The sequence below is a fragment of the Dasypus novemcinctus genome, chromosome 12 (genome assembly GCF_030445035.2).
Source record: "Dasypus novemcinctus isolate mDasNov1 chromosome 12, mDasNov1.1.hap2, whole genome shotgun sequence".
Lineage (NCBI taxonomy): Eukaryota > Metazoa > Chordata > Mammalia > Cingulata > Dasypodidae > Dasypus > Dasypus novemcinctus.
In genome coordinates, this window is record NC_080684.1 from 48,004,071 (window position 1) to 48,028,523 (window position 24,453).

The 24,453-nt window shown below is 38.1% G+C and overlaps 1 protein-coding gene across 31 annotated transcripts in view; it reads right to left on the reverse strand.

Moving 5' to 3' along the window:
* The window catches only part of GRIP1 (glutamate receptor interacting protein 1), a 746,896-nt gene that overhangs the window by 129,176 nt on the left and 593,267 nt on the right, over positions 1 to 24,453 (reverse strand). For all 31 annotated transcript variants that reach the window (XM_071218929.1, XM_071218930.1, XM_058308390.2 and 28 more), the window contains 2 exons: positions 17,698 to 17,773; positions 15,438 to 15,583 (listed from right to left, as the gene is read on the reverse strand). In XM_071218929.1, the coding sequence (XP_071075030.1) occupies positions 15,438 to 15,583; positions 17,698 to 17,773 (222 nt within the window). The remainder of the gene's footprint in view (positions 1 to 15,437; positions 15,584 to 17,697; positions 17,774 to 24,453) is intronic.

Below are 24,453 nucleotides of genomic sequence, written 5' to 3' on the forward strand. Positions count from 1 at the left end.
ATGTTTGGCAGTAGTTTCTTAGATTTTACACTAAAAGCACGAGCAACAAAAGAAAAAATAGATAAATGGGACCTCATCAAAATTTAAAACTTTTGAACATCAAAGGACTCATCATGAATATAAAGAGACAACTTACAGAATGGGAGAAAGTATTTCGAAACCATATATCTGATCAAGGTATGCTCTCCAAAATATCTAAAGAAATCCTATAGCTCAACAACAACAAAAAAACAAATATCCCAATCAAAAATGAGTGAAAGATGTGGATAGACATTTCTCCAAAGAAGATATACAAATGACCATAAAAAGATGCTCAATATCTTTAGCCATTAGGGAATGCAAATAAAAGCCACAAAACGGGGAAGCGGATGTGGCTCAACTGACAGAGCATTCGCCTACCATATAGGAGGTCCAGGGTTTGATATTCAGTGCCTGCTGACCCTTGTGGTGAGCTGTCTCACATGCAGTGCTGCCATGCGCAAGGAGGGCCCTGCCATGCAGGGACTCCCCCGTGGAGGAATGCCCCATGTGCAAGGAGTGCACCATGCAAGGAGAGCTGCTCAGCATGAAAAAAAAATGCAGCCAGCCCAGGAGTGGCGCCGCACACACAGAGAGCTGACACAGCAAGATGACAAAACAAAAAAGAGACCCAGTTTCCTGGTGCTGCCTGATAATGCAAGTGGATGCAGAAGAGCACACAGTGAATGGACACAGGGAGCAGACAACAGGGGGGAAGGGGAGAGAAATAAATAAAATAAATCTTAAAAAAAATAAAATAAAAACCACAAAAAGGTATCATTTCACACCCATTAGAATGACTAGTATTAAAAAAGTAAACAGAAAATAAGAAGTGTTCGTGAGGACATGGAGAAACAAGAGCACTCCTTGGTTGTTGGTGGGAATGTAAAATGGCTCAGCTACTATGAGATACAGTTTGGTGGATCCTCAGAAAATGAATATAGAAATAGAAGGGAGACCCAGAAATATCACTTCTAGGTATATACCCAAAAGAATTGAAAGCAGGGACTTGGCACAGATACATGAACACTGATGTTCACAGTGGCATTATCCATAATTTCCAAAAGATGGAAGAAACCCAAGTATCCATCAATAGATGAATGGACAAACAAAACATGTTATATACATGCAATGGACTATTATAGAGACTTAAAAAGGAATTAAGCTCTGATAAATGTGACAACATGGATGAATCCTGAAGACACCACCACGTTGAGAAATAAGTCAGACAGAAAGGATAAATATTCTTTGGTCTCACTGATACAAAGTAATTAGAAAAAGCAAATTCATAGAGTTAGAAACTAGAATACAGGTTACCAATGGCTGGAGAGGCAGTAAGGAATGAGGAATTAATGCTTACTTTATATAGAATTTATGTTTGAGGTGATGGAAAAGATTTGGTGAAGGATGACAGTGATGGTAGTACAACATTGTGAATATTATTAACTATTAAATTATACATCTGGAAATGCTTAAGAGTGGAAATTTTGTTGTATATATGTTACTGAAACAAAAATTTAAAACGAATAAGATGTCAGGGAGGTTTTCTCAGAAAAAGTGACAGGCTGAGACTTTAAAGGGTGTGTAAAAAAAGCTGGCAAAAGAATGTGTGTGCTCACACGTGCAGAAGAAGTTGGAGAATCACTTCTTAGGCAGAGGAAACAGAATTGCCAAGTCCTTGAGGACAAAGGCTTGGTATGGGGGACAGAGCTGAAAAAGACTTCTATGACCCAGGGACAGATTAACAGCTGTGGTTGTCTGTGATGAAAATTGAGATTGGGGAGGCAGCTCAGGAGAGAGAGCATGCAGAGAACTGTAGGCATGTCACAGAATTTGATTTTGTCTTAACTTTTGAGGTGACATTGAAGGAGAGTGACATGATTCAATTTACACTTTTAAAAAGGTCCTCCTGGCTTATGTGTGAGCATAGATTTGAATGAAGTGGGCACGAAGGATGGAAATACTGAGACAGCTGGGAAATCACTGCAGTTCTCCAGTGGAGAGATGGTGGTGTGAGAGGCACAGATGAATGCGGAGAACGAAAACAGAAACAAACCTGAGAGTGGAAAGATCAGACAGGAACAGGCCAAGGGGAAAATTCAAGAGTTCAGTTCTGGACACTTAGCTCTAAGAATTAGCATATAAATGTTGCATTACAACTGCTCTGATTGGTTGAGATGCTTTTAAACAAAGGTTCTGGAACCAGACATAAAAGCTTGAATTCTGGTTCTGGTATTTTCTACCTATGTGAGTTATATTATTCTATGATTCCTCAGTTTTCACATTGGTAAAAGGGATACTTAGGCTTATCTCTTAGGTTAAGAATAAAATGAGATAATGTTTATAAAATGTCTTGAATATGATACTCAGTAACTGGAAGTTGCTTTTAGTGCAATCTTCTAACAGCAGCATATTATGTTAGAAAATAGACTGAGTCTTGACTTTAATATTTGTAAACTTTGTAATCGAGGCAAATAAAATAGCTTAGATTTCCTATTTCTAAAACAGTCAAAAACATCCTTATGTACATCACAAGGCTTGCAAAAACAGTAATTACAGATCCACCATCTTTTATTTAGTCTCGAACCTATATGTTCCACCCTTGTTTGATGAGAAATTTTGTAAAAAAAGATTCTTTGTAAGCTAAGGAAGAGTAGGTTAGGAATGTGTACAGTCTGTGACAAAAGGCACTCTGGGAAAAACAGCATTGTGAAGAGAATAGTGAACTAGGGAAAAGTCTGCCTCATATATGTTCACTGAGAAGGAGCAAAAAGTTTCCTAAGATACTCAGATGTTAACTATGAAAGAGACCAAAAGCAGTCATATGATATATGTTACAGTACAGATTTAATTTTAGGTTGAGCTAATGAATGATATTTTAATTTTAACTATGTAATCCTACTCTGGTCACTCATCACTGCTAGCAATGTAGCTGTGCATTTGTTACCTGTTACTGAGAAACTGTCTTTGGTCACAAAGTAAATTCCTGTTTTCTTTTCCTTATCTGCACCTAGCAAATTCTTGTTTTCCACTCCTTTCTCTCTGAGTCTGGTAAGATTGAGAAATTTACAAACAGAATCTGAACAAATAACCATGGTCACTAAATTATTAACTTTTAAAAGTAACTAGAGGGAAGTAAACTTGGCCCAGTGGTTAGGGCGTCTGCCTACCACATGGGAGGTCCGCGGTTCAAACCCCAGGCCTCCTTGACCTGTGTGGAGCTGGTCCATGCGCACTGCTGATGTGTGCAAGGAGTGCCATGCCACTCAGGGGTGTCCCCAGCATAGGGGAGCTCCATGTGCAAGGAGTGTGCCCTGTAAGGAGAGCCGCCCAGCGCAAAAGAAAGTGCAGCCTGCCCAGGAATGGCACCACACACATGGAGAGCTGACACAAAAAGATGATGCAACAAAAAGAACACAGATTCCCGGTGCCGCTGATAAGGATACAAGCCGTCACAGAAGAACACACAGCGAATGGACATAGAGAACAGACAACTGGGGCAGGGCGGGGCATAAATAAAAAAATTAATCTTTAAAAATAAATAAATAAAAGTAACTAGAGACAAATATCTGAAACTTATTTCTTCGATTTTAAATACTATGTTTCATTTTTATAACGGTATAATCTTTTACTCCTAATTAACCCCAATTGTGTTCCCTTATCTTACCAGGCATTGGTTTTGTCAAACCTTAACAACCCTTTGATGGTTCACTTTGTTCAACTTAGTCATGTTAATAAGGTGATTTACAACTTTATGTATTATCCCAGCCAAACTTTAGATAGTTTAGCATTATCTTTTGTGGATTGAACTATTTACAACTCTATGTATTAAATAGCTGGACTTTGTCAGCTCCTAATGGATGTTAATTAAGCAATGTATGGTCCACTTTGCAATCTGTAACTGGATGCTTACCATAGCCAATTAAACAAATCAACCAATCTCCTAACATCCCAACATCCTTATCCCTACTTCCCTTTATTGCAAAAAATAAAAACCCTATCTTTCTTTGTTTGTGGAGGCAGGTTTGAGACTCTGTCTCCTAACTTCTCTCCCTTGTGTGATCAAAACTTGTTGCAGATTCCAGTCCTCTGTGCTGGGCCAAAGAACCTGGGAAACTCATGTGGGTCCCTTCAACTACAAAGTTCTTATTCTATATTCTAGAAATGTAACCACCAACATTAAACATTAAACATTAAACATGTAATGACCATGAAGCTTATATTCTTGAATTTTTGCTTAGGAAATTGGATTTGTTCACGTAAGCTGCAAAGGAATTCAGTGGCCTTGTGTGCACTGATCCGTCATGGTAGAAGTCATGTGGATTCTTCTATTAACCAGAATATGTAACACACCACTCCTTTAGTCAATGTAGACTTTTCAGACTTCTCAAAAAACAATGGGAAGCCTGGTTTCCTTGTGAGGTTATTATGAAGATACAAGAGAGTAATGGTTGGCAAACTGCGCTGTATACTAAAAGTACTCTAAATGTATCAGAAATTATTTTGAACATTATTAAATTTGGGGGAAAGAAAGGTTTAACATCAACTACTCTTAGTTTATCTGCTTGTTCATTTATTCAATCAACCAGGAAACACAGAGTATCTTCTATGTATACTGCAATTAAACACTACGGTGATATAGAGTGGGATTAACCCTGAGCTGCGGTGTCCTCTTAGCAGTAGAAGGATGCCGGGTTTTTTCACTTCCTGTTTTACTGCCACCAACAAAACAGCTTCAGTTCATGAGAACTAGATGCAGCAGAAGCAGTATGTTGGGTGGGTACTGCTGTGTTCTCAAGGAAATTTACATTAAAAGTCTGACATCAACCTGCTTCCAATAATTCACATGAAAAAAATTCTTTGTTCATCTTAAACCTGAAGGTCTTTATCAAAATGTTCTGGACCTCGCAGAGACAGATTAAGGGTAGTTTCTTCCACTATAATTGTGGTTATGAAGTCTGTGTCATATATAGGATCCAAGAGGCAAAGGGACTAAACATGATCAATTTCATGTTCCTCAGGGACTTAGCAGGGCCATGTGCATCTGGTGGCATTTTTGGTTTCAAAGCCATAGCAACATGAAATGATGGTTTATTCCCTTGGCATTATGACTGTTGGGGTCAGCCTGATATTTTATGCCCACTAATATGACACATATAGCCCTGAAAAATAATAACCTTACTATATGACAGACATTGAAGTAAGAGCTGTTGAACAAACATAAAATATGGAGGAAAGAGGTAGAAGAGTTTTATGCCTGACAGGGAATACTGGGGTCTTCTGTTTCTTTGAATTATATCCTATGTTACATATTACGCTTAATGAAAAGAATAAAGAAGAGGACTTTCTCCACAGCTGAAGACTGGGGCTCATTTTTCCAATGAGGAATATAAAATTAGTATCTAAGAACAAAGGAAAGTAATCTCCACTAGTACTTGAAAGATTAGTACCTGATTAGTATATAAAAGATGGCCAGGAGGTGGCCTTATGATCAATTAAGTGCTTGTCTGCTACTCTCAAAATGAAAAGCAATTCTAGTCTAACTAATACGTGTACATGACCTCAAAGGAACTTATCATGCAAAGAGTTATTTTCTGCCTGATAGTGTTCAGTTTTTATGAAATACACTAAAATTGATGAACTAATTTTCCCCTTAAGGGGCCTGTTTAATTTTAGAAGCATCTACATACTATCTGAAAATGAGGGAATTTTAACAAAATTGTTAAATGTCTCAGAGGGCCAAATCAAGATCTTTGCAGATAATGGCTTCACAGCAGCATGCTGGCTTTATGTCTACTTATAAGAATATTGTGAAATAATCTTTCAGAAATTTGTAACTGTCCATGGGACTGCTGGGTTTGATGTGATTAACAAGGGAAATTGCCAAATTTCCTTTTTAGGTAATGGTTTTAGATGCAGCCACTTTAAATCTGTTTAAACTACAGTTAAATGTTATTTTCACCCAGTTTTATTTATGGCCTTTTGCTTTGATTATATTAATAGAGGAATAAAGCAGTAGTGATAATCTTACAAAAATTTTAAGTGAAGTTACTAAATTCCATGAATCACAGAATGTTAGTGCTGGAAGGACCTTTGAGATGATGTCATCTAATTAGTCTAATTCCCTCATGTAACAAGTGAGGTATAGCAGTCCAAAACATAATAAATGACCCTTTCTGATTCTATTAAATGGGAATCACCTAAAGCATAATTATTTGGGCCATTAGAGAAAATTTTGATATTAAACAATTAATCCATGTTATCTCTGCTCTGATACCACCACTCATCATTTTTGCACCTAATATAATACTAAGCTTCTAGAAGGAACTCATGAATGATATTCTAGGATATTTTATATTCTTACATTAGTGTTCCTCAGATATTTAAAATTTTAAATGAATACCTCATGCACTAAATCTGACTACAGAATTACTTCAGAGGCCCAGAAACTAACAATAAACCTGTCAAAGTACATATCAGCTCCCAAGTCCAAGAAAACAGGATGTGACAAGCACAAGGCACTAGGCCCAGCTCGGAGTACAAGGATGGGAATGAGACCCAGAGGAGACGCACTGAGAAAGTAGGGCCATCTCTGCTACTCTGTCAAAAATCTCCTAGGAGCCCTCACACACCACTGCTGAGAAACCTAAGGCTGGATAGAGAAGAATGTTGATAACGTGGAAGAGGAACTTCCATTAGGAACCTTCTTTCTGAGAGCAACACAAATTCAACTGTTTTATAGTTAGGCTGATGAAACAGAAAGGTCAAAGGGTAAAGCCGGACTCACAAACCCAAAAGCCTATGGGGGGTTGGAAGATATGATGCCAATGTAAGACTTTAATGTCAGGGAAACAATTTGGACAAACTGGAGAGAGAATTCCCTGTCTAAGAGGCAGGCAGTCTGAGATTCAACCCAAGCTAAGGATTATATGCCCGTGATGCCAAATTGTTAGGAGTAGTTGGATATTTAGATTTATTTTTAGATGAGTGGCATTTATTGATTTATTATTTATTCATGCATACCGGGGCAGGGATTCGACCTGGGACCTCGTATGTGGTATGCCGGCACTCAACCACTTGAGCTAAGCCGGCTTCCGAAAGGCATTTATTTTTAAATACTGAAAACTAATTGCAACTTTTCAAAAACATGGTGCAGACCAAAAAATACACATTCCATGGGCATGGCTTTCAAGAGGATTCCTCTTCTAGAGGATGTAAAAAAATGAATGTGTGTGTTATGCAAAGAAACAGGCAAGCCTCAAGTTACAGTGGAAAAATAATGATAGCAAGGTGTTTTACCATTCAGATTTATCAGATAGAAATTCTTTGAAATTGCATTATCTTTGGAGAAGTTCTCTGGTCTGAAAGGTTAGGATATTACTTGGACCTCTGGGTGGGTGTGGAACAAGATTGTATTTGCAGGTGTTTACCTGTAGCACTTAGGTGTGAGTGATATCAGTGCTTTTTCCCATTGAGCTTGGTTGAAACGTCACAATCCTTCTCAACACAGTGGTTCAGATGGCCACCATGAGTTGATCAGAGGTAGCATAGAAAATTAAAAATGGACTTTCTCTACTCTAGATGAACATCACAGTATAAAATGTATAGTTTTAAGATACTGTACAAATTTGCACAACAACATTAGAGAAAGATGATATAACATGCAGCAATTAGACATGGGGACAAAAGAACATCTCAAAATGTATGAAGAAAATAATGTTGAGAGTGTACTTTATGACAGGAACTTTGCTATGCATTGGAGATGGTCTGGCCAATCATCTCTAAATAGTTGTTTAGACCTCTAACCTGGACTTTCTCTTCTAGTCTGTCTCTGTAGTCTTCTTTACTGAGTTTGGTGGACAGCCTCTGCAGTAGGCAGAATTCCTGAATTGACTCCACAAAGACTCTGCACTGTAATCCCAAGACCCTGTGAATGTGATGATATACCACCCCAAGATTGTTATATGGTACTGTTGACCTTAAAAAAGGGAGCTTATCTGGCTGGGCCTAATGTAACCACATGAGGTCTTAAAAACAGAGACAGTTTTCTGACTAGTGGTAGAAGAGGGAAAGAAAGTCAAGGAGATTTGAAATGGGACAAGGACTCAACATAATGAGAGAAGGAAGGTGGGCAGTCTCTAGGTGCAGCTAGCCAGCACAGGAAATGGAGACCTCAGACCTACAGATATTAGCAACTGAATCCTGCTGACAATCGAAGATGCCTGGACTGGAATCTTCCCCAGAGCCTCCAGATAAGAACTGCATTCATCTGACACTTTGACTTTGGCCTTGTAAAAGCTTCAACAGCTGAACCTGCCTGGACTGTTGACCTACAGAACTGTAAGGTAGTAAATAGGTGTTGTTTTAGGCCACTAAACTTATGGTATTTTGTTACACAGCAGCAGAACATTAACACAGTGCTAAAACTCAATGACAATATCTACATGAAGACTGGAGAACAAACTAGATGAAATTTTACATCCTCTTCCAGGCTTCTGGACATCTAATTCTTGGGCAGTATCTAGAAAGTAACCCACCAAGTTTATTGGAGTATTTTAGCTTTTAACTATTGATTTTGGGGAAGTGGACTTGGCCCAGTGGTTAGGACGTCTGTCTACCACATGGGAGGTCCGCAGTTCAAACCCCAGGCCTCCTTGACCCATGTGGAGCTGGCTCATGCGCAGTGCTGATGCGCACAAGGAGTGCCCTGACACGCAGGGCTGTCCTCCGCGTAGGGGAGCCCCACGCGCAAGGAATGGGCCCCGTAAGAAGAGCTGCCCAGCAGGAAAGAAAGTGCAGCCTGCCTAAGAATGGTGCCACCCACACAGAGAGCTGACACAATGAGATGATGCAACAAAAAGAGACACAGACTCCCGTGCTGCTGACAACAACAGAAGCGGACAAAGAAACAAGACGCAGCAAATAGACACAGAAAACAGACAACTGGGGTTGGGGTAGGGGAGGGGAGAGAAATAAATAAATAAATAAATAAATCTTAAAAAAAAAAAGTGCTAAAAGGGGGAGGAATTGAGAGATGAGCAAGCCAAAGAAGAGCAGGCTGGAGGAGGACCTCTGAGAGGCTAGAGAAGGAGGTGGCATTTGATACTAGATACTAGACATAGGGCACAGCAGTGGGAAAGCTTAGGATGTTCAGGAAGAACGTTTTAGTTATGTTGCCATATTTATTATCAACTAAAATAATATGCTGTTTACATTTGAAATTCATTAAGATCATTTCAACATTAACTGTGTTAGTAAGAAAGCTTGTTTAAATTCACTACAGTGAGTCTTGTTCACAATCCAGCTGAAAAGAATTCCATCTTAACTGAATGTCTTCCATAGCTTTACCCATGGAAGACAGAGAAAGTTATAATAAACAATTATTAGCAAATCATGGAATTTTATAAAAATACAGAGCAAGTTACAAGTTATTAGAGATTTGGTACAATTTTCTCCATCATTTGACTCTACATCACTGGCTTCATGGTGGATGCTCAGAATGATGTCCTTGAGAAAACTATGAGCTCAGTAACTTCATAAATATTTTCAGAAATTTATTTTGGAAATATTTCAATAATTTAAATAAAATGAACTCTTAGATAATAAGAATACATCATTTCCCAAATACCCTTTCTAGCAAAGATTCACTGTTGCCACAGAATAAAACATCAACTGCTTCTTAACAGGGTAATGGGAGACCTGAGGTTCATTTTAGAAAATTGATGCACAGAAATAGCAAACTTTAATTTCCCGGCATTTGATAACAGGTTAGTGTATTTATAAGAAGCACTTTACATACATCCCCCTGTTCAATCCTTTCATCAACCTTTTGAAGAAATACTGTTACCACCCCTTTTTTAGAGATGGGGGAAGTTGAAGCTTGGAGAGGCTAAATAACTGTGCAAGGCCAACAGAAAGCCAAGAATCAAGACCATGTTTGCCTGACTGCAAAGGCACCGTATTTACTGCAGTGCTTGTCTGCTGAGCATTTACCCTTTAAATGTTCATGCTTTCCTTGTATTTTATGCTACATTTCTAACAGTAGGGCTTTCAGACCCAATCACTTGGTAATGCAGTTCCACAATAATGAGGTGGGCTTGTTTTCCCATAAATATTTCAAATAACGAGTTCACATTTACTGAGGACATACTAAGTGCTAAGCACCACGTAAGAATAAACTCTTTTACTCCTCACAGCAACCTGTGAGTGGAGTAGTGTGATTATCACCATTTTACAAAGGAGAAATCTGGCCTCTGTGACTCCACTCTTCCTTGGCTCTCTTTCTCCATCACTGAATGCTCCTTCTCTATTTTTTTCAAGTTCCTCTTGACCTTCCTGATATCTAACCACTGGAAGACCCCAGAGCTCAGTCCAGGGGCCTCTCTCTTTACCACACTCTCCCCTCAGGCCCCTCACCCAGCCTCATGGTCCTAAGGTTCATTTCTATGCTGATGAATGAAAAGATCTGCTCTCCTGCCCTGCTCTCTGGTCCGAACAACAGGCTTAAACACCTAACTGCCTACTCAACACCTCCACCTGGATGACATATCCAAATTAAAACTCTTCATTTTCTCCCAAACATATTCTTCCTTATCTCAATAAATTTTCCTTAAAATTCAACTTTAATAAAATGGATAAAGTTTCAACTGCTTTCCTAAACAGAACAATGAATTTGCTAAAATTTATAATCTGAGATTTACTGGAAAACATCTGATTCCAAGGTTGAGATATGAATTATTATATCCACAGTTGCACACACACATCACACACATACACACATTACCTAAGAAATAATTTGTACGTTCAATATGTAAGTAAATATTTGTATCTATGGTTGTAGACAAATACACACTTCCTAAGATAGAATTTGCCTGATTTTAATAGTATGTAAATAAACAAAGATCTGAAGCAACAGTAAAATCAGCGCAACAGGCATATCCCACTGGCAAATGAAAATGTGCTCAAGACTGTTTGTTATTCATCCAGGAAATGCACCTGAAACTTAAAATGACATATGAATGCACACCCATCAGAATGGTTACACTGAAAAAGACAGAATACCAAGTGCTGAGGAGGATGTGAAAGAAGGGAAATTCATATACTCTTAGAGGGAGTGTAATAATTAACATTTAATTATGTCTTTCAAAGGACATCTATTACTTTGTCAACCTCATATTCTCAATTTAAGATCCTAAGTTGTCCCTTGCAATTTCTGCATCTAGTTAGCTTTATCCTAGGGTGTTAAAAAGGATTTGAATGGAGGTCCATAAAAATCTTTTGAGTTTTATACCTTCTTTCATGTATTTATTTTTTTGTGTTTCTAAATATCTCGTTGCCTTTAAAGGTAAACAGCTTTTTGTTTTACATATTCAATTATTGAAGATTTTCATATCCCAATGAGTTGGATATGGTAAATATCATCATTCTTATTTTATAGAACGAAAAGATGACACAAAATGAAATAATTACGTGTAATATCAAGGAAGATATTACACAGAATCCATACAATTTAATTGCCTATTTCAATACATTTTCCATTAGGCTTCTGTAAATAGTATAAATACAATCGATCATCTTTAGACCACCACTTAAACTAGAGTCTTAGGAGATATAAAATAGATATTTCACTCATATTTAGCAAATAAAATATCAATGTTTTTGGTATAAAGATTTTGTCTTATTGAATATTTTCCCATTAAAAAAGTCCTCTTTTGTTCAGATCCTGAAGAAATGTTATAAAACTCATTTTGGGGGGATCAAATAGTAATTCTACAATTGTGAGAGTTTTTCTCACTTATAAAATGAACATGGATAAACTATTTTTAATGAAAACATAATTTCCAAAGAATCTGAAAGAAATGTTAATTGGGACTTTCAGAGTAACTGTCATGGTGTGTTGCAGGAAGAGCTCATTTCATTCCTCTGAGGAAGAAATATTCCAGTGTCCCAGAAAGAGGAATTTGCGGGGTTTTTTTTGGTTAGAAAAGGAATGCCTAGTTATTATTTCATGAACAATAATTCTAAATGGAAATTACCCATATTCTGATTTTGTGAGGCATAATTTTTACTTCTTGTTCCTCAAATTGTTATTTTCAATTATCTGATCTTGTCCATACCTAATTGATCTTAACCTAAATTAGGGAAGTAGGAATGGGAAAAAGCAAAAAAGATGTTACAGATAAAAGGGAAAATGAAGATGGGAAAGACTGGAAAAAATTCAAGTAAGATGATTATAATAAAGAAGGATATTGACAAGGGAATGACTGAGAACAGAATATAAAAAGTAACTGGGACCTGGAATGGGAAGAGGGGAAAAAGAGAAAAGGAGAAAGAGAAAGAACAATAGTGTGAGAGTGATAAAGTTGAGAAAGAGAGTAAGTGAGCACATCCAAGACAGGCAAAAAAAAAAAAAAAAAAAAAAAAAAGGAAAGAGAGAAAAAGTAACTAAAAAAGAAATAAAGAAGTCCAAATCAAAATTTGTTCATTTGCCATATGAAGTTAACAAAGCTTAGAAAAAGGCAACAAATGTAACATATAAATAATTTTCCAATAATTAATGTGGGTCTTTTTATGGTAACTAATATGAAATGGTACAGCATTTTAAGAGGATAATTTGAAAATAAAGTATGTAACAAATATTTAAAATACATATATATCATTAGTCTTAATGAAATTAGAAATACAAAGATTTAGGTAAAAGGATTTTTATCTATTATTTATAATAGCATTCTATTGGGAAATGGTTACATAATTATAGAACTTTGGGAGCACCAAAAAAATAAAGACAAAAAAAACCCCCAAAAAACAACAAATAAATAATTATAGAATTTATTTTTGGATATATGAAATAGGAATTTAACTTAATTTTTTCCCATGTAGTTAATTTTCCCAGCATCATTTACTGACTAGTGCAACCCATCCACACTGATGTATAAAAATACTTCTGTTTCCAGATTTGCAATGATCTCTTTCTAGGTATTCTATTCTGTTCTATTCCTATTATTTATTACTCCTATATTAACACTGCATAGATTTAATGGCACAGCTTTAGAATAAGTCTTGATACTGGGAAGAGTGAGGCTCTCCATCTTGTTGATTTAAACACATTTTGGCTCTTCTTCCCCGATCCTCTTTTTAGACCATATACATTTTAGAAATAGGTTATTAAGCCATCCCCAAAAGTACTTTTGAGATTTCAAATAGAAATGAATCTATGGATGAATTAGAGTGAAATGACATCTTTTAGCTATTAAGTCTTCCTATTAAAGAACATCGTTTAGCTCTTCATTTATTTAGGTGTTCATAAATATGCATATGTATAAATACATATATATATGTATAATGGACTCAAACATATACCTTATGGTTTCATTGCTATTATCAATCGTATCTTAAAAATACAGAGACACAACTGATTTTTTTTACACTGATCATATATCCCACAGCGTTGAAGAACTCTAAATGAGTTTCTTTCCTGATGGCTTGCTTTCCCCTACATGAGGGGGCTGATCAAGAACTGTGGGGTGTGAGAACTGTCAGACTTTATTCAGAATCTGAGTGTGAGTTGAGGAGAAGGCCAACAGGTAGGACGCCCTGTCTCCCGTGACCCTGCTGATGCTGAAATGTGGGAGACTCTCCTCTGAAGTGGTACCCCTTGAAGAGCCCTTATGTCTTTGAGGACCATTTCTGCCCTTACATTCTATTGTTGTTTTCAGTCTGGGAGCTGGTGGCCTGTTACCTATTTACTATCTTATTTAAAGCAGTCTCCCCACCTGCTGACTCTCCTCTGCCCTTAGTCCCCACCACAGAGTCCTGTTTGTGCCCTTCATGGTAATTATCATATTTTGTGAGTATTTGGTGATGTTCTTCGTTTGCTCTTTGGCTTCCCCATTGGATTGTAAGCTTCATGCTGGCAGAGATCACTGTGGTTTCTCTTCAGATTGTATAGTTTGTTTGCTTTATCTTTTCATTCCTGATAACTTCCCTTAGCTCAGTGTATTTGTAGACTGAATGAATAAGTTAAATATGCCAAATACCTGTTTTAATGTTTAATGTTAATAATCCATTTGTATAATCATTTAAAATGTATAAGGCATTCTACCTGTACAATCTTATTTTATCTTCACAATTGCCTTTTCAAATAGGCATTGGTAATCCTCTCTTGATAAGTGAGGAAACTAAGGCCCAGAAAAATTAAGTATTACAGCCCAAATTCATTGGTAGTAACTGGTACAGTTTAAAACAGAACCCCATAATCTAACTCAAAATTTAATTCAAAACCTAATTCAATCTAATTAAAAAAATCAAGAAACAAAAGAAAGAGTAAGAAAGGAGGGAAGGAAGGAGGAAAGAAAGAAGGAAAAAGGAGGGAGGTCTGTTGCAGAAAGAGGGAAGAAGGAATATTCATTCTCGAATTGCACCTGTCAGGGTTTGTACCATTGATATTGTACCACGTATCCTTCTGAGAACTCCTTAAATCTCATACTTTAAGCCCTTTAGGAAAGCTCGTACTTCTTTAGGACAATTAAGTCTAGCAGACAGATTAAGAATATTCCCAAACAACATTGTTCTACGTGAATCAAATAGAGTGGGAAAGAAAGAAGTTTGCAGTTACAGAATAAGTTTCTTTTTCTCCGCTACATTTCACCAGCATAAAATTTGCTGTTAAAGTTAGGTCCCATATCAAGTTTGATAATTGTAAGGAGAACTTCTAATATGATTTAAGTTTCAATTCAAGTTCCAATTCATTCTCACATAATTTTTCTGCCTTAGTAAATGTTATACACAATTTAGTCTCTCTCTTAACATTCAAAAGCCACATGAGAATAGCTTGCCAGCGTTACTATAGGTGTGAAGGTAAAAACGGAGCCACTTTGTTTTAGAAGCCTTATTTAAAGAAAGAACACTGCACTCAACTTCCCATTTTAATCAGTGTTACTGTATGTCCCCTCTTCTTCCCTTGTCTCTAAGTCTGATGATAAAATGAATGGTCATTTCTATTAATTTTGATTCACTGGCTCCAGCTTGTGCAGTTACAAGAAGGAAAGGAATCCTCCACTATTCCCAGGCTCCATGTAGGACAAGAAAAAGTCCAGTCCCCAAGTTAATAATACTATTTTTTGTGATTTGGAGAGGAGAAATACCACCAAAGGATAATCCATATATAAGAGCTGATTGCTAGGTGAAACATTCTGACAGAATGAGGCCTTATTATAGAACCTATCGACATGAAAACTGTAAATTACTGAAAAGTACCACTCACCTCTTCCTGAACCCAAGCAGAGTAATGATATAGCCCTGATGGAACTGTGGCTGCTACAGGAGGGCAGAATAGTTCACACATAATCCAAGGCAGCTTATCAGGGATGGAGAGTGACATGCTCTAGCACTTAGCGTTCACACCCAGGACTCTGACATACCCATGACTGAGACATCATATTCTATCAGCAGCGTTGCTTCTTGCCCACATTGCTTAAGAATACTCATGGCTTCCGCATGCGTGGTTCCAAGAAGCCGAATTCCATCCACACTGAGCAACCTATCGCCAGGTTTGATTGTGCCCTCTCTGAAGGGAGAATAAAGGAACAGCTTTATTAATTTAGTATAATGGGGCTTAGCATTAATAATCAGCGAAATTGCCTCTTTCACACTTTCTGCCACCCATCCCATTTGCAATTTCCTTTTAAGCATCAAAGGTGACAGTAAAAGAGTTAAGAGGCTACCCTAAACAGAAAACTGCTGTGACATGAAAATTGGTAATGAGAAAATAACTACACATTAGCAAATACCTGAGCTGCTCACAGTTAATGCTTGGGGTCCAAAAGTAATAAAGGTACATTTTCCCTTTCTCAAGGTTTTTGCCTGGATGTCTAAAAATTGATTTATTAGAGCCCAGGAAATAGCATTCACCTATTTTCCCAAAGCCAGGTGAGAAGAAAAACCCGCTGATTTCATTCAATTTATTACCGGTGAACCTGAGAGGGATAGGGAGCGCTGGTAAAAAATTTCCCTTGTCTGTAAATTTTCCTACTGATTTATAAGGCCATTTGGCAGTCATTAAATTGATTCAGTTTCACAGTCCCTGGAAGAGGCAGGCAAATACTGTTCTCCCTGCTGTGACCATAGACACTCAAGCTTTGGGAGAGAACGCCTCAGGTCATTTGTGACACCACTAAAGTAACACCCAGGCAGGCAGGCCTCAGAGAGCGTCTTGGAGATGAGAAAGCTAATGGGAGAATTACAAGTTTAGGATTTGGAAGAACAACAATGATCTGTTAATATTAAATCACTTTTATCTAGATATTTCTCCAAGTCGTTTTCTTCTAAATTTTTTTTCCTGAAGTTATTAGATTTCTTTTAGTCCTAAATTACTTTGGTAATAAGTTGCTCACAGACTAATCTGTCCACTGTACCTACACATGTTAATAAGAAATGAAAACATTCTTTGCTTCAGGAAGAAGAGTTCACAAGAGAGGCATGAAAAGGGAAAAAGACACAAATTTCTCTGGCGCTTTTGACTTTGTGTTGGCCTCTGCTTGGGCAGTATACTTTAATACAGGCAATGGGCCTTGAAGGAAAATCAGCCCGATTTCCTATTCTAATTCTTTCACGTACTAGCTGGCAAGTCATTTAACTGTACTGGGCTTAGGTTTTTTCATCTGTAAATGTGAGTAAAAATACTTCTTTTAGAGGGTGGTTGTAAGGATAAAATAATATCTGCGAAACAGTACAGTTTCTGACATAGTAAGTGCTCTATAAAGAATATTATTATTTTTATTTATTCGACTTTAAAAAAAGGTTTAAAACCTATTCCTGGTCTGAAACACAGTGCCGAGCCAGGGGTAATCAGAGTATTTTCCATCAGCCCTTCAAGAGTATCTGACAGCAGGAGTTGTGCTCATCCATCATTTTGGAGTTACATTCACTGTTGGAAACTAATACAAAGAGACCTTTTGAAACACCTAAGTTGTGAGTTTACTTGGGACCTCAAGAAGTATGAAATGAAAGCCGAAAGAGATGTCTTTTAAATTTTCAAATTAGCAAAGCAAGGGAGAGTAAATCCAAGGAAGAGAAAGCTCTCAACGATACTCTTTTACTAAAAGTTGCTTCCATTCTGACATGCATCAGCAGCAGGTAATAATAATAATAACAATAATAATAGTAAGAATCAGACCACCACTGCCTATTTTTCCAGGCTGGAAGATGAGCAATTGGAGATAATGCATTTCCAGTGCTTGCTTTTTTTTTTTTTTTCCTTCTTTATTTTCTTTTAAATGTTACATTCAAAAAATATGACAGCGCTAGCTTTAAAAGAGACAATTGCCTTTTATTAAGTGCCTCTGGTTTGGCAGCCCCTCTGAAAGGCACCATGCATCTGAAATCTTTGATAAAACTGAAGAACCCTGCAAGGTAGGTGTCAGTATCCATATTTTTTTCCGTGGAGGAAACTGAGCTCAGAAATGTTAAGTCACTTGCCAAAAACATAGGGTAGTAAGTGGTAGAATTTGGAGTTAAACCTTGTTTTCTCTGATTCTGCAGCCTAATCTCTTTCAATTTTTACATTCTAGCATATTTACTTAATATCTACCTTTTACTATGAAATTTCTAACTATCAATTTCTTTGCCCAAGTCCCCAGCTTAATATCTATTTAGATAGTGACACAGAAAGATGAAGTTTACCTGTCAGCAGGCCCTCCAGGGCGAACACATGTTATCACAACCGGACGAGATTTATTTCTATCATCATGTGCTCCCCCTAGCAAAGAAAAGAAATAAGGCTTTAAAATGCTTTCATTGTTGCCATTTAGAAAATTCACTTACAAAATGCCAGCTGAGAAACTAAAGTATATTTGTTGATGTATTGAGAAAAACATAACGTTTTCCTTCTGGCATCTAACAGCCTTAAAGGTCTTATTCATTTCAAATGGAGTATTTTTTGAAGTCATCATCTCTTCACCTCTTAATAAATATGTGGCTGTAATGAGAAGTTATATATAAAATATATAATAACTGGTAGGCCAAGAGCATCAACTAATTATAACAAAACTGGCTAAGCCACCAGCTAGAGAAAAAGTATAAGGTGATGAAGAAACTGGGATATAAAGTAGGTAGATCAGGTCTACAATCTGACACGATAGAGTTAATGGAAAAGAATTCAAGTATAAAGAGAAGGGAGCAGGGAGGAAGCCCAGAAGGAAGGAAGGAAAAAAGAGAGGGAAGGAAGGAAGGAATTCAAGTGCCTAAAGTGGCACCTATTAAAACTGGTGGACAAATTTGGCCGACTGTGAAGCTTGAATAGGGATTTAATTTTTATAGGGAAAATTTCTCTACAAGAATTCTTAGAACATAGAAACTCCGATGGAAGGCAATTTATTGTAAATTCTCTTTTTAACCTAGGATCCCTTTGTACAACTTCCTGTACTCCCCTAGTCTCTGCTTGAGACCCACTGGTATTGGCCTACTTAGTAGATTTGAAACAGTCTATTCCCTATTGCATATCTATTAGTGTTAGAAATTCTTCCTAATATGCAACTGATATCTGTCTTTCTAAAACTTTTATCCCTTGGCCCTAGTTCCATTATTCAGAATAGTAAAACAATTTATGTTCTTTTCTACAAGAAAGTTTTCCTGAAATTTAAAAAGAGTCATCATATGCCTGCTAAATATCATCTTTGCAAGGCTGAACATTTCCAATTTCCTTATCTATTCTTATGTGACCTAATTTCCTCATATATCACCATTCTGGTTGCCCATCTGGGTGGTCTCCAGTTTGCCAGAATCTGATAAATGTGAATGTTATTGTAAATTATTACTTCCTTAATGTTTGCCTTGTGGAACAGACTGTCATTTCCTCAACTTGGCACAAGTAGAGTAGTTAACTTAAAGATTAGTATAAAAGAAAAATTAAAAGACATTCACTTTTCCTTTATTCTAGTTTCTATTACAAGTAATTTATTCAGTCCAGCTGGTTGGTCAAAACTCCATTTCAGGACTTTATTCTTTTATTCAGTTTGATGACTTCCTTAAAAATTCCTCTTTACCTGAACTTGGAAATTTACCACTTGTCTTAGTTTGCCAGAGGCTGCCAATGTAAAGTACCAGAAATAAGTTGGCTTTTAAAATGGGCATTTTATTAGGGGAAAATCTTATAGTTCCAAAGCTGTGAAGTGTCCAAATCAAGGCACCATCAGATATGATTTCTCACCAAAGTCAGCTACTAGTGAACCTGGCATCCTGCAAGATGGCAGCCAATCTCTTTTCAGGTCCTGCCTTCACCTCAAGGCTCACTGACTCCAGAGGCTCAGCTGTGAACAATCAGCCATATGGCTTGTCTCTTTCCAGGCCTCCTCTCTCAGCCTTGGCTGCCATGCTTTTTCCCGGAGCCCAGCTGTTGCCTATTAGGTATATATACGGCTATTCTATTCAGCCTTGAGCTGCTCCATGGGCCAGTCTCTTGGAGGCTTTGTGCCTCAGCTTTGGCTGCTAGAGATCCTTGAGTTCTCTCACATGGCCAGGTCAAAATGGCAGAGCTCCCTTTTATGTGTGTCTCTTCTCTCTGTTTCCATTTATATAAGGCTCCAGTAAGAGGGCAGAGACCCAGCCAGAATCATGCTTCACTAACTTGATCCAATCAAAAGTGATCTGATAAGGTGATCTAATAAAAGTCCCTTAACTGAGTCTAATGCAATCAAAGGAGCTCACAGCCACAGAAATAAATTAGTTCAAAAACATAATCTTTTGTTGGGATTCACCAAATTCAATGTCATGCCACTCTTTTATTTAAAAATTTAAAAATTAAGATCATGACAATAAGTTATGGCAAATGCTTACCCACACTTACAAAATCTAAAAAGTAACTTCTCTTTTGTAAGGTGATTAAAAAAAGATGGGTGCGCTTTTCCTTGGAGGACTTTTGACACAACAAAAGATAGGGGCTGAAGGGAGCAACAGGCCTTTCCATAATTTTGGAGATTTGGAGCTCTAAATTTAAATATAAAACAATGAATGCATGTTAAAGTCTGAGATAGTTTGAAATGTCTTGATCATGGCATTTTTATCATTATTTGAAACAATGAGTCAAGTTTAATATATAATTTACTTAGGTCATAGAAGTTCTGAGTTAGAAAGGAAATCAGAGATCACCCAGAGACCAGGGATGTTCTCAATCCTGGCTTCACACTAGGATCACCTAAATGCTTTTTAAAGCTATCAATGCCAAGGGCACAATGCAGAACAAATTTGGAGATCTGACAGCATATATTCAATGAGTAGATCTACCTACAGTTTTATACTTAAAGATGCCTTGAAAGAGAAGGTTTCCTTGAAGAAAGTGAAAAGCAACTTAGAGTACTATTCCTTGTAGCCCAGACCATCTGACATTTAACTATGCAAAGTTTGGACCGGAACACCATTTTTCATTCTGTGGATACAATATTCTATTGTCTGGGGAATCAAGATTTAGAACCTTTGACTTAAAGCATTAGAAACGTAATTTCCATTCATCAACTTTAAAGTCTCATTCCAATTGGTTTAATAGGAAAATACCCAATACCTAAATGACTATGTTCCCATTCTTGTCTGGAATATCTTCTTGACTGTCCTCGTATTATTCTCTATCTATCTAAATTCAGTTCAAATCCTACCTGTGCCATACAGTCTTCACTGCCATGATAATTGTATTAGTCAGGGTTCTCCAGGGAAACAGAAACAACAGGAGATATCTATAGATAGCATGAGATTTTATAAAATTCTCTCACGCAACTGTGGGGATGCAAAAGTCCAACTTCTGGAAGGCAGGTTGCAAATCAGGGGCTCTGATGAGGGTCCTTGATGAGTTCCCAGGAGATGCTGGCTGTCCAAACCAGAGCTGGGAATTCTCTCTGAATGCTGAAATCACTTCCCCTTTTAAGGCCTTTAACTGATTGACTGCAGAATAATCAGTCATCTATGCAATAAACTCACTGGTGACTAAAGTCTATGAAATGTCCTTGTATTACAATTAGCCCAGTACATGCTTGACCAGAAAACCAGGCACCATTACCTGGCCAAGTTGACATGTTCTCCTAACTATCACAATCCATGTAGAGCAGTTTGATACTATCTATGAATTCCAAAAAGAAGGATTTTGTTTGTAAACTTGTCTCTTCCTCTGTGTGTGATACCCTTTGATTGTATTAAATTCAGCTGAGATGTCTTTGATTAAATTATGTTACGATTAGGGCTTTGATACAACCATGTTCATAGGGTATGACTCCAGGTTGAGTCCCTGCACCCTTAGTGGGCTATATAAATGGATACTCACTCAAGAAGACCACAGAAGAAGATACATGAGAAAAGAGAAAGAGCTCTATAGATGCCAGAGGACAGAACTTTGTCATGACATGGAAGAGGAGAGAACTTTGATCCTGTGTCCCTGGAAAGAGAGAAGAGGCCAATGCCAGCCTACAGCTGAGATTGGAAGAAGCTGGGTCCATGGAGCCTTAAAAAGAAGAAGGAAGGCGAGACCAAGGAGAGACTACCTGCCATCTTGCTTCAACACATGGCAACTGTCTTGGATGAGAAAGTACCTCTTAAGTACCTTGAGTTGGACTCTTTAGGACCGTGTAACTGTAAGCTTTTACTCCAAATAAATACCTTTTATAAAACAGATTTCTGGTACTTTACATCAGCACCTCTTTGGCTTACTAATACACCATCCCTTGTCAACTTGGCAGCCATGCACACAATTGTAAATCATAGTTAGTCTCTAAATAAAAACAGTAACAGATTTATGTCAGCCTTACAATATTCTACTGTCCTACATACAACCAGAAATGTACTAATTCCCTCCAGAATAGGGTGAAAGTCCTTGGGTAATATTTACTCTTAAACTGACATCCTTAAATATTACAACATGAAACAAATAGAACATATGTCATCATATAATAAGGGAAAGAGGGGAAAAAACAGTCATTTTATGCACATATACATTCTCATGGCAAAACAAGGGAGAAATATTCATGAGAATTATTGTCCTCATTTCTGTAACTGGTCACATGGTTGAAGTTCATATTTATGACTACTTTCTTCCACTACCCATTCTATGTTCCCTTTACCCTCAGCAAGCACCTCAGCTGTCAGTGATTCTTTGCCTGGTGGGGTGACCCAAACTTTCATTCCTGAAGATTCTGGGCCATTGTTAGTTCTGCTTGGAATCAGTTGTTACAATTTTCCATGGACTTTAATCACAGGGCATGGTAGTACTAAGAGACACCCTAGAGGATCTCCCGTATTCCAGGCAAACTCTTCTTTAACTCCATTGTGTAGCTGAAGTCCTATTTTCCCTTGAAAGTCAGGATCAATCACTCCAGCCAGTACAGTAACTCTCTTCTTTGCCTGTTGGTTCAGAGGCACAAGAAGCCCAATGCGGTCAGGTAGAAGTCTGAGCTTCCAGTTCAATGGAATCATTGTTGTGTTCCTTGGTGGCAGTACTCCTCCTTCTACAACTAAAACCTGTAGACCAGGAGAGCTTAAGGTTGCAGGGACAGGAAGCAAAACTTTCTTAGTGGATTACTAGGGGTAATAGTGAGTTGTGTTGTTCCCAATTCCACCCCTTGATGCCTGGACCCATGAATCTTGGCTATGGGAGACACAGCACCATAGAGTGGATGCCGATTTGGAGCATACACAGCCTCCTGGAGAATACTGCCCCAGTCCTGCAAGGTACTGCCACCTAGCTGGCACTGTAATTGAGTCTTCAAAAGGCCATTTCACCATTTTATCAATCTAGCTGCTTTAGGATAATGGGGACATGGTAAGATCAGTGAATTCCATGAGCATGTGCCCGTTCCCACACATCATTTGCTGTGAAGGGGTTTTCTTGATCAGAAGCAATGCTGTGTGGAATGCCATGGTAGTGAGTAAGACATATGGTAAGTTCATGGATGGTGGTTTTGGAAGAAGTATTGTGAGCAGGGAAGGCAAACCCATATTTGGAGTGTGTGTCTATTCCAGTGAGAACAAATTGCCACCCCTTCCATTTTGGAAGTGGTCCAATGTAATCAACCAGCCACCAGGTAGCAGGTTGATCACTTTGGGGAATTGTGCCATATCAGGTGCTAAGTCTCTGCTGCTGGCAGTTTGGGCACTCAGCAGTGGCTATAGCCAAATTGGTCTTGGTGAGGGGAAGTCCATGTTGCTGAGCCCATGCATAATCTCCATCCCTACCACCATGGCCATTTTGTTCATGAGCCTATTGGGCAATAACAGTAGTGGCTTGGGAAAGAGGCTGAGTGCTAGCCACAGAGCTCGTCATCCTATCCACTTGATTATTAAATCTTCCTCTGCTGATGTTATTCTCTGGTGAGCATTCATGTGGGATATAAATAAATATCTGCGTGTTTTTTTTTTGCATACTCAGAAGGATCTACCCACATGCGTCTTCCCCAGACCTCTTTGTCACCAATATTCCATTCATGTTCCTTCCAAGACTCTGACCATTCAGGTAAACCTTTGACAACAGCCCATGAATCACTGTACAAATGTACCCCTGGCCATTTCTCCTTCCAAGCAAAATGAACAACCAGGTACAATGCTCAAAGTTCTGTCCACTGGGAAGATTTGCCTTCACCAGTGTCCTTCAGGGTCATCCCAGAAAGGGATGGCAGTGCTGCAGCTGTCCAAATTCGGGTGGTACCTACATATCATGTAAAATTACCTGTAAACCAGGTTTGAGTTTTCTCTTCCTTAGTCAAATGATTGTATGGACTCCCCAAGAGGCCAAAGCTGTAGGCTGGGAAAGAGAAGTTAATATGGCAGGAGGGGTGACCATGGCATTTGGGCCACTTCCTCTTGTAACTTACTTGTGCCGTCAGGATCTGCTCAAGCTCTATCTCATATATATCCCTTCCACTTCATGGTGGAGTGTTTCTCTTTATGCACAACTTTATGGATTGGTGGGTCAGATAATACTAAGCTCATGATAGGCAACTCAGGTCTCATGGTAACTTGATGGGCCATGGTTAAGTGTCCAGCTTCTACTCAGGCCCAGTAGCAGGCCAAAGGCTGTTTCTCAAAAGGAGAGTTGTTATCTGCAGAGGATGGCAGGGCTTTGTTCCAAAATCCTAAAGGTCTGTTTTGTGATTCTTCTATAGGGACCTGCCAAAGTCTCCAGACCACATCTCTATTTGCTACTGACACCTCCTGTATCATTGGATCTGTGGGATCTGCTGTGCACAGCAGCCTGGACCTGTCGCAGAGCCCCCTCTTCTTTTGACCTCCACTTAAAACTAGCTCCTTTCCTGGTTATTTGGTAAATGGATGGGAGTAGCACATCCAAATGAGGACTGTATTGTCTCCAACATACAAAAGAGACCAACTAAATGTTATGCCTCTTTTTTGGTCATAGGAGGGGCATATCCAACAGCTCATCCTTCACTTTAGAAGGGATATCTCAAC